We start from the raw sequence: 11412 nt of genomic DNA, 5'->3' as shown, positions 1-11412 counted from the left end.
CGCTACATCTGTAAGTGCAAGTTAAAGCTCTACTATGCAAAGCGAAAGCAATTTATCAACAACATCCAGATACGCCGCCGGCTTCTCTGGGCCCGAGATCATCTAAGATGGACTGATGCAAAGTGGAAAAGTGTTCTATGGTCTTACGAGTTCACATTTCCAATTGTTTTTAGAAATATTTGACATTGTGTTATCCGGACACCGGGATAGCGAACCATCCAGACTGTTATCGACGCAAAGTTCAAAAGCCAGCATCTGTGATGGTATGGTGGTGCATTAGGGCCAAAGGCATGGGTAACTTACACATCTGGGAAGCACCATTAATGTTGAAAGGTACATACAGGTTTTGGAACAACATATGCTGCCATTTAAGCAACGTCTTTTTCATGGACGCCCCTGTTTATTTCAGCAAGACAATGCTGAAATAAGCCACATTCAGCACGTGTTACAACAGCGTGGCTTCGTAAAAAAAGAGTTCGGGTACTTTCTTGGCCCGCCTGCAGTCCAGACCTGTCTCCCATCAAAAATGTATGGCGCATTATGAAGCGTAAAATACGACAGCGGAGACCTTGGACTGTTGAACGACTGAAGCTCTACATAATACAAGAATAGGAAAGAATTCCACTTTCAAAGCTTCAACAATTAGTTTCCTCAGTTCCCAAACATTTCTTGAGTATTGTTAAAAGAAAAGGTGATGTAACACAGTGGTGAACATGCCCTTTCCCAACTACTTTGGTACATGTTGCAGCCATGAAATTCTGAGTTAATTATTATTTGCAAAAAAAAAAATAAAAAAGTTTTGAGTTTGAACATCAAATATCTTGTCTTTGTAGTGCATTCAATTGAATATGGGTTGAAAAGTATTTGCAAATCATTATATTCCGCTTATATTTACATCTAACACAATTTCCCAATTCATATGGAAACGGGGTTTGTACATACATACATGTATGTATGTGTATATATATATACTGTATATGTATGTATAAATATATATATATATATATATATATATATATATATATATATATATATACACACACACACACACACATACATATATTTATAATGTGTTATACACTTTTTTACAGTACCTTAGGAGTTTGCGTCTTTATAATATACCATTACCTATTACGAAAACAAACACTCTATTCTTAACTAATGCAAAGCAACATCCAGATGTTCAAAGTAATCTCGAAGGTTGCAAACATAACTTTTACTAATAACAGTTGCACAGTAGAAAGACTCACCTTGTGGAAGCTGCCATGGAAGAGTTTTCTTATTTGAGTTCCTTCAAAGGTGACAGTCTGAAAGTCTCCTTTGTAGTCATAGCAGAAGTACGTCAGAGTCTTCCTAGAGTCTGTAAAGGTTGGTAGTTGAGAGGAACACACGCTGATAAATACCCTTAGGGGTCAACAATATACTAAATATTTGCAAGCCAAAACATTCCTTTGACCAAACCTTAGCACATCATGTCTAACATCTGTCCACATTCTACTCTTTTTACACGTTCATATATCTTCTCTTTAACTGTTGCAAACAGACAAGTAAATCATTTGACAAAAAATAAAGGGAAGGAAAGAAAATTAATACAAATTTTAGTTCTTAGTTAAAATGTTGGTATATCTGTTTTTTTATTCATTATTCACCTAAGACCCGAACTTTTGTATGGCATATGTTTTAAGATTATTTTGGCTATTTGGAACCCAATGAGTATAAAAACAAAAACAGTTGAAAGTTGCCATCAGAACTTTTGGATGTGTTTTCAGCCATTTTGAATCTCACATGTGATGTGGCAAACTCTTTCTCCAGCGCTAATTGGCAGTAAAAGGTCCTCATAAGTGGAAACCAGGATATTGTCGAGAAAAATGTTGTATTGTGGGTTACACAACCAAAAATGTGATGTCCACATCCGTGGACGCCAGGTCCTAGGTAGGTTAAATGGCACACACTATTGTAAGCAGAGGTGGTTCCAGTTTAAGTTAAACTGGACCAATTTTCTCTATTCAACATAAGAACAACATTTAGTCACACCAGGAATGAAGGAGTTTTTAAATTTACTTCCATGACAAAGTATTACATTAATCATTGTGCTCTCAGACCGCCTAAAGGCAGAAAAGCGCTTTACGATTGATGCTCTTTTTACTTTAGAGTAAAACATGTTGTATATTCAAAGAACCTTGAAATTTGACTGACTGTATATATAGTTGTGTTCAGATTACATTACATACACTCATTATGGACATGAATGACATATCAATTTAAGCGCTTAATGATTTTTTGTATTTTCCAGGTTGAATTGATTTCACTGTTCTAAATCAGGGGTCTCCATCATTTTTCATCTCACAGCTTATTTTAACCAAAACAAAGGGAAAAAGCTTGTTTTGCCAGAACATTAACTAAACATTGGTATCATAAGTCAAATGTATTAAAAACAACAACACAATGGTTTTATCTGCATCTTGTATTTTAGTATACATTTATTCCTAGGTCAGTTTGAAGAACAATCAATATTATAACTTTTTTTGTGTTTTATTCATGCAACTGTCTGCATTTGAATTGTACATAAATTAGGAAGCAGAATTAACTCTGCTATTTTGTGAACATTTGTCATGAAACATAATGTCTGATTTGGACAGTTTTAAAAATAGTGAGAGTTCAAGCTAATGTTTTATTTTCTTTGAACCTTTGGTAAGCTACTGAAAAATCAACGGCCGAGCTACCGGTAGCTCAAAAGCTATTGGTTCTAACCCCTATGTTCTAAGTATTGGTCCTTCAAATGAGGTAAAGGTACTTTGTTATTATACAATATTAACAATATTCAAATAATAACAGTAACTGGCACACTAACTGGCAACTAGTGTGCTAATCACTAGCTGAAAACTAACACACTAATCCCTAGGTGGCAGCTGGCGCATTAATCGCTAACTGACAACTACTGTGCTAGTCACTATCTGACAACTAGCGTGCCTATCGAACTGACATCGAGGGCATTAATCGTTAGCTGGCAACTATAGTACTAATTTTTAGCTGGCAACTATAGTACTAATCTTTAGCTGGCAACTAGAGCACTACGCTAGTTGTCAATTAGTGTGCTATTTGCTAGCTGACAAGTGACGTGCCAATCCAGCTGACAACTAGGGTATTAATTGCTGGCTGGCAACTACAGCGCTAATTGTTAGCTGGCAACCAGAGCACTAATCGCTAGCTGTAAAAAAAAAGTGCACTAATTGCTAGTTGACAAGTAGCGTGCCAATACAGCCGAAAACTGGGGCATTATTATCTAGCTGGTAACTAGAGCGCTAATCGTTAACTGACAAATTACAGTGTTAAATATTAGCCGCCAACTGCAGCGCTAATTGCTAGCTGGCAACTAGCGAGCCAATCACTAACAGACAGCTAGAGCACTAATTGCTAGTTGTAAGCTAGTGCACTAATCACTATCTGACAACTAAAGTACAAATCTAGCTGTCATCTAGGGCATTAATCGTTATCTGGCAACTATAGCACTAATCATTAGCTGGCAACTAGAGCACTACGCCAGCTGTCAACTAGTGTGTTAATCGCTAGCTGACATGTGGCGTGCCAATCCAGTTGACAACTAGGGCATTAATTGCTGGCTGGCAACAAGAGCACTAATCGCGAGCTGTAAAAAAAAGTGCACTAATCGCTAGTTGACAAGTAGTGTGCCAATCCAGCCGAAAACTGGAGCAATTGTATCTAGCTGGTAACTAGAGCGCTAATCGTTAGCTGGCAACTTAGAATGCTAATTATTAGACGCCAACTGCAGCACTAATTGCTAGCTGTCAACTAGCACGCTAGTAGCTAGTTGGCAACTAACGAGCCAATCGCTAGATGGCAACTGGCGCATTAATCGCTAGCTGACAACTAATGAGCTAGTCGCTATCTGACAACTAGCATGGCAATCCAGCTGACATCCAGGGCATTAATCGTTAGCTGGCAACTATAGCGCTAATCATTAGCTGGCAACTAGAGCACTACGCTAGCTGTCAACTAGTGTGCTAAACGCTAGCTGACAAGTAGCGTGCCAATCCAGTTGACAACTAGAGCATCCATCGCTAGCTGGCAAATAGACCGCTAATCGCTAGCTATAAAAGTGCAGTAATTGCTAGTTGACAAGTAGCATGCCAATCCAGCCAAAAACTGGGACATTAATATCTAGCTGGTAACTAACGACCCAATCGCTATAAGACCGCTAGGGTACTAATTGTTAGTTGTAAACTAATGCGCTAATCGCTAGCTGACAAATAGTGTGCCAATCAAGCCGAAAACTAGGGCATTCATCGCTAGCTGGTAACTAGAATGCTAATCGTTAGCTGGCAACTTGGAGCGCTAATTATTAGCTGCCAACTGCAGCGCAAAACGCTGGCTGTCAACTTGCACGCTAATAGCTAGCTAGAAACTAACGAAACAATCATTAGCAGACAACTAGATCACTAATCGATAGGTGGCAACCAACTAGAGCGCTAATTGGAAGCTGACAACTCGAGGGCTAATCGCTAGCTATCTTGATTGCTAACATGATTATAATAATAATAATAATAATAATATTCGGACTGCTGAATCATGCTGGGTTTATCCAGAGGCGGTGAGGCTGCAGAATACAACACACATGTATAAGATGAGAAAATGACACGGTGTAGAAGCAACATCAATTGAAATAAACCCACTGTCCAAGATGAGTCCCACCAATGGCTCTTTGTCCTTATTGAGGATTTCCCACAGTGCAAAGGGCTCTTGTGGAGTTTCGGGAAGCAAGCGGATCATCATCGAGATGGTGTAGTCAGAGGGTAAGCCTTCAGGATGGAGGTATCTGGTACACATGTGAGAATGGGCGCGCGCGCGCACACACACGCACACGCACACGCACACGCACACGCACACGCACACGCACACGCACACGCACACGCACACACACACACACAAAACAAGTTAACTGCGTCCTACAGGCATGTACCCACTAGGTGTGTTTTCCAAGTCTCTTTTCTTTTGGAGAGTGTTCAACTGCCTCAAACTGTCTTTGAGTGCTGCCTTCTTTTGATCTTTTCAGCATCTAGCTTTTTGGGGGAGGGCTGCCTCTGAGCACATCAGGTTCAAATAATTTCAGCTGTCACTTGTCAGTGCTCTTATCACTGTCACTTCTAATAAAACCCCTCAATGTCCAAAATTAAAGAGACCAAAAATTAAAGCCGGTTAACAGAGCAGTTTGGAAATATTTGGACTGCAGCTGAATATTCCTGCTAAAAATGTTGCATGTATTTCAAAGTATATATATATTTCTTTACAATGATGATTTGTCGATACCCTTCGAACCTGCATCTACAAACGTCACAGAGGTTTTTTTTCTCTGCTTCTTTTCCAGCATATTCAAATACTGCATCTACCAATCTTTTCAGGGCCAGATGCTGCCTGAATTGAATACCAATTAATTACTGTCATTAGCGACATACAAGCAATAACAAAAGGAATCCATCCATCCATCCATCCCTTTCCTACCGCTTATTCCCTTTTTGGGGTCGCGGGGGCGCTGGCGCCTATCTCAGCTACAATCGGGCGGAAGGCGGGGTACACCCTGGACAAGTCGCCACCTGATCGCAGGGCCAACACAGATAGACAGACAGCATTCACACTCACATTCACACACTAGGGCCAATTTAGTGTTGCCAATCAACCTATCCCCAGGTGCATGTCTTTGGAAGTGGGAGGAAGCCGGAGTACCTGGAGGGAACCCACGCATTCATGGGGAGAACATGCAAACTCCCCACAGAAAGATCCGAGCCTGGGATTGAACCCAGGACTGCAGGACCTTAGTATTGTGAGGCAGACGCACTAACCCCTCTGCCACCGTGAAGCCCACAATTTATATAAAGAGCCACAGGATTTATACTATTGTCCATATATAATGTACATTGCATGTGTATGCATTTATTATATACAATGAATGACTGTATCTTCTTATGCTAAAACTAAGAATTGTCATGTTCTGTGGTCAAGTTTTGTTTGGTTATGTTCAGTTGGTTTTGGACTCTATTAGCTCCTGTTTTTTCATGCACTCTTTTTTTGTTTTGGTTGCCATGGTGGCATGATTTTTACCTGCTGCTGGTGTTGGGACACTCGCACCTGTTGTCAATCATGACACAACTATTTAAGCCTGTAGTTGCCAGGTAGTCAGCCTGGCGACATTATTCCTGATACTCCAATAATTATGCGGTCCATGCCATAGTTCTCATGCCATTGCTCTGTTGTTTTGGACTTTTTCACGCCACAGTAAGGGTTTTGTTTATGTCCACAGTCCAGGCTATGTGTTTCCGTTTTTGTTCCTACGCTAAGTTTGTGTCTCCACCTTGTGCGCGCCTTTTGTTTGTTCTTTTGATAGAGTACTTAAATCATGTCGAGTGACGCGGCGCCGTCCCCGGACCACACGGAGCTGATCGGGATTAGCTTGCCGTTTGGCCCCCACATTAAGTCTCGATCTTCCATGGCACCTAACGCCTCCCACCTTCCGGAATCCTGGCGAAATTCTTACAGAATGGGTGCGAGTGTCCGAACACCAGCAGCAGGTGAAAATGATGACACCATGGCAACCAAAACAAACAAGAGTGCATGAAAAAACAGGAGCTAATAGAGTCCAAAAACCAACTGAACATAACCAAACAAAATATGACCACAGAACATGACAAGAATAAAGTGATGAATGTATTCATGTATCTGCTTCTGTATGCTGGGTCTTTTTACAAACGTACAATTTCGTCCATTCTCAGGAACTAGTCAGAACATTTTTAGCTTATTAATCAAATACAAGTTTTGTTTTTTAGAGCAGTGGTCTGGCCTGTGCTTTATGAAGTCAGAGTTCTAGATTCACATTAATATTGATTTCCATTCACTGTACTTACTGAGATTCCATCAGCTCTTAGGGAAGCCAGAAGGAAAAGTGGTCCATCCATCCATCCATTTTTTACCGCTTATTCCCTTTCGGGGTCGCGGGGGGCGCTGGCGCCTTCAAATGAGGTGTCGGATAAAACCAACGGAGCTAAAACAAAATGAGACCACTTCAAGTGGACTTGGGTCTGATGGGGCCTACAGCAAGTCATTATTCACTGGCAACACAGGGCAACGTGCACCAGGACCTGTTTTTTCCATTCAGTAGCCTTCTTTAGTACTGCAGGTAGTCCTCAGGTTTCAAACAAGCAATTACTTAAAGTGCTCATTTTATGATTTTTTTTCTACATTTGCTACATTTCCTTGTAGTCTACATAACATGTAATAGAGTTTTTTTGGTCAAACTTTTGCATAGATTTTGTTTTACAAACCATCTTCAAGCCGCTTTCTGACCATCTCTTCAAGATGCTCTGTTTTTAGGACAGTATTATTTACGTGCCTCCACTTTGACTGCGTATTATATTGATATTATCACAATATATTATTTAGAATATAAATAATGAAAAAAACATTTTAAAATGGGTTATAAAAGCTCATCATTTGGCTGCTGATGTATACAGTAACATATTGCGTTATTGACCACTGTATTATTTTTATTGCAAATAAACCAGTAATAGCTGGTTTCTTTTTTGTTTGACATGGTTATATCTAAACTTTTGTTAAAATGTAATAAGCACTTGTTCTTTGGTTGCTTGGATATTTTACATTAGTTTTAGGCGATATTACAAATTTGGGTATGCAATACCCAATAGTTACAGGGGTGGTATCGGTCATACCAACACTTATACTGATACTTCAAACAAAACACAAAAACAGACAAAAACACAGAATGGCAGTGTAACAATGTCAATTAAATGTTTACATTATTTCCTACGATTGGCTCTGATTTAAATCCTTTGTTTTTTTCCGTTAAATCCCGTGTGCAGGGACTTATTTCTGGATTTTAGAACAATAACAACAATATATTTTTTTATAATGAAAAATATCGATTTGACCACTGTAGCGTCGACCATATACAGTACTGATACTATAGGTGGTCTCGTTACTGTCGAAATTTTTATCGATCCGTCCACATTTGTTTACATCAAGAGCTCTAGCTTGTGGTTAGCATATCCCCCTACGTTGTGTAGTGTAGCATGTTTAGCTATTTCTGTTTCTCCTGAGATGATATTTGAAAGAAACTATTTATTTGCCGCCATTAAGGCAAGTATTGCTGACTTGAAGTGGCTTTACACAATAGAGAGACATTGGCGTGGAGGACGCGTTTGTTTGCTTGTCGTGGTCAAGTTTGCAGGACAAAGCTGGGATGTCATCAACATGCATTATCACCTGTATTTGTGTTGAACTGTTCCGGTACGGGGGTTTCGGTTCAGGAGTTTTGGTTCAGTACGGGGGAGAACAGAACGAGTTTCTAAGCTAAAGTCCGAACAAGCTGCTTTGCTTCTTCTGCCTCTGTCTCAGCACCCGGCATTGTCCCACCCACACAACCATCTGATTGGTTACATACAAAGCAATAACAGCCGATCAGCAATGCGTATTCAGAGCGCATGTAGTCAATGTTCCAGCGTCGAGCAGAATAGTGTTTAGCAGGTGAGCATAAGGCTGCGTACTCTCCCCAAATGATAAAAAAACACCTCCCTGTCAAGTACTACTAACATCACTATGAGCCCGTTGACCTTCTCGAAACTTAAACTGCAGCTCAGCTCGCTCGCAGTCCTGGCTTGAGGTGAAGGCTAATTAGCTTTTAGCGTAACGTTAGCTCATTTTGCTGTGTGCCGCGTGTGTCCGTGCGTGCGTGTGTGCGTGCGTGCGTGTGTGTTAGGGGCAGCAAAGCCCTGTCTGTCTGTAATCATTAGTAATGTAGCAGCCTAGTTTTGAATGGCAGGGTCCCTGCTATCACATGTTGACAAAATTATAACATTTACATAATAAAAATCAACTACAGGCTTCCCAAATGTTGTAATAAATTAAGCATGATGAGTTGACTTTAAACTGTTTCATGTTGCACTTTTTAAATGTAGAAGAAAAGTTTTGTCATTTTATTTAATCTAAGCAACAACTCAGGGGCGTCACTAGACCTAATACTGTACTGGGGCACACCTGGGGCACAAATAATTCATGTGAGCGTGCAAAGCACGCAGGAAAAAACATTTTTAGCACTTATTTATCATAAAAAATACATAAATAGTGCTTTAAACTATGAAATCATATCAGATTATGTTGTATGGATCTTTGATTGACCACCTGAAATTAACTAATGCATTTGACCTACTTGTGCACTTTTTTACTCCAGACTTCTAAACTGCTACTGGTAAAAGCAAAAAGGAAGAGCAATGAATCTTTTTGAAATACATATTGCAGTAATCGTCTGCAAATTTAACATCTACAAAAGTAAAACCAAAAATAAAGCACCCCTACATCTCTGGGTTCTTTTATATTATTTAATTTCCATTTATGGCAATGTGGCTAATCCTATTTCAGATACACAAAACTATAAAATATACACAAAACAATAAAGCCACAGTAGTAGAATAAATGAACAACTGTTGTGTGTCTGTTCAGGGAATCATTTTCTGAGAAGTAAACTAACGTCTCGTTTTCATTTTTGCAAAGTGGTCAATCACTCTGGACAGACATGGAAATATTACAGTAACTGTTATACAGTTACTGCTTACTCCAAATCATCATTGATGCAGAACCAGCAGACAATAACCAACATTATGTTTCATGTTCATTGGAAATTCACCCGACAGCTCGTACAGTGGTTCCCAACTGGTGGGTTGTGACATAAAAGTGGATTGTGTGTCATTTTCAGTGAGTCGCAGTCACGTGTGCATGAAAAAAAAAAAGTTTAGGGAGAAAAAAATCAAATTGTGGCAACAAAAACAGATATTTTTAGCCATTTTTCTAGTGACTATTAGTGAGTATTTTAGCAAAAGGCAAACCAACTAACAAGTTGGAGGAGGACTCAGGACAGACATGGAAATATATTTTTTAAAAATCTAAACCCGATATTTTCAGCCATCTATCTGAAAACAAATACAGAAATGTTACTATTTTTTCTGGAAACAAAACCAGATGCTTTAGCTGTAGCCATTTTTCTGGTGACAAAACAAGATTATTTTAGTCAAAGTCACACCGATTAACAAGACAAGTCTACTGTGCTATTTTTTCTGTGAAATAAACCTTAATGTTTTAAAAATTTGGCTCACGACTTGATGATATGGAAAAAAATGTTTCTTCCTGAAGATAAACCAGAAGAGGTGGTTCGGGCATTTGGTCAGGATGCCACCCGAACGCCTCCCTAGGGAGGTGTTTAGGGCACGTCCAACTGGTAGGAGGCCACGGGGAAGACCCAGGACACGTTGGGAAGACTATGTCTCCCGGCTGGCCTGGGAACGCCTCGGGATCCCCCGGGAAGAGCTAGACGAAGTGGCTGGGGAGAGGGAAGTCTGGGTTTCCCTGCTTAGGCTGTTGCCCCCGCGACCCGACCTCGGATAAGCGGAAGATGATGGATGGATGGATGGAAGATAAACCATTTGAGAAGCACTCAACTCACACATGTTTACTCCAAATCATCATTGATGCAGAACCAGCAGACAATAACCAACATGATGTTTCATGTTCATTGGAAATTCCCCCGACAGCTCGTACAGCAAATTAATATGTTTGTCTTGATACAAGGAATAACGTTAGCTAACTTAGCATCAACTTAAGACAATGATGTTGCCTAGCTAGCTAGGACTTCGCTTACATCTCTCATTCCTCGCTGCTTCTTCCCTGCTGCGGGTGAATAACTTTCTTAAATCCATCTAGGAGTTACAGTTTGAGTCAAATAAAAATAAAAATATTGTAATTAACAAATTGTTGTTGGCTAACGTTACCTACCTCACGAAGTGATTCGAATCCCCCCTCCCCCCCCCTCTCTCTCTCTCTCTCAACCGAAGTCTCGATCCACAAGTGAATAAATTACCATATTAATTAGTCATGTGCTCACTGTTTCGTGGAGTGAATACAGTAGCAATCAATTACCATACTAAGTAGTATGTGCGCTGTTGTCTATGTTATGTAGACTTAAAACTCTGAAGCGTTTTTTTTTATTGGGCACTGCAGATCAACAGTGGGGCACGTGCCCCAGTGAAATATGTCTGGCGACGCCCCTGCAACAACTTGAGGCAGTTTAATGTTGATTAACGTGGGCAGAATTATTATAGTGTTCCCAATGTTAAAAGGATGAAGCCATTGTTTACAAATTTGGTAAATAAATAACCAAAAAATGTATATTTTGTTGTTTTCTTACTGTACCGAAAATGAACCGAACCGTGACCTCTAAACCGAGGTACGTACCGAACAGAAATTTTTGTGTACCGTTACACCCCTAATTATCACGATATAACGATTGTACTTTTGTATAAAAAGGTCTATCGTCAGACAGATTTATATCATTGATAT

General features: G+C 39.8%; 1 protein-coding gene across 3 annotated transcripts in view; it reads right to left on the bottom strand.

Annotated features, from left to right (window-relative positions):
* col14a1a (collagen, type XIV, alpha 1a) overlaps nucleotides 1-11412 on the bottom strand; it is a 386358-nt gene that overhangs the window by 89061 nt on the left and 285885 nt on the right. For all 3 annotated transcript variants that reach the window (XM_061915882.1, XM_061915884.1, XM_061915881.1), the window contains exons 31-32: nucleotides 4692-4834; nucleotides 1251-1360 (exon numbers count right to left, since the gene is read on the bottom strand). In XM_061915882.1, the coding sequence (XP_061771866.1) occupies nucleotides 1251-1360; nucleotides 4692-4834 (253 nt within the window). The remainder of the gene's footprint in view (nucleotides 1-1250; nucleotides 1361-4691; nucleotides 4835-11412) is intronic.

The sequence above is a fragment of the Nerophis ophidion genome, linkage group LG11, assembly GCF_033978795.1.
Source record: "Nerophis ophidion isolate RoL-2023_Sa linkage group LG11, RoL_Noph_v1.0, whole genome shotgun sequence".
NCBI lineage: Eukaryota > Metazoa > Chordata > Actinopteri > Syngnathiformes > Syngnathidae > Nerophis > Nerophis ophidion.
This window is presented reverse-complemented; position numbering and strand designations above follow the sequence as displayed.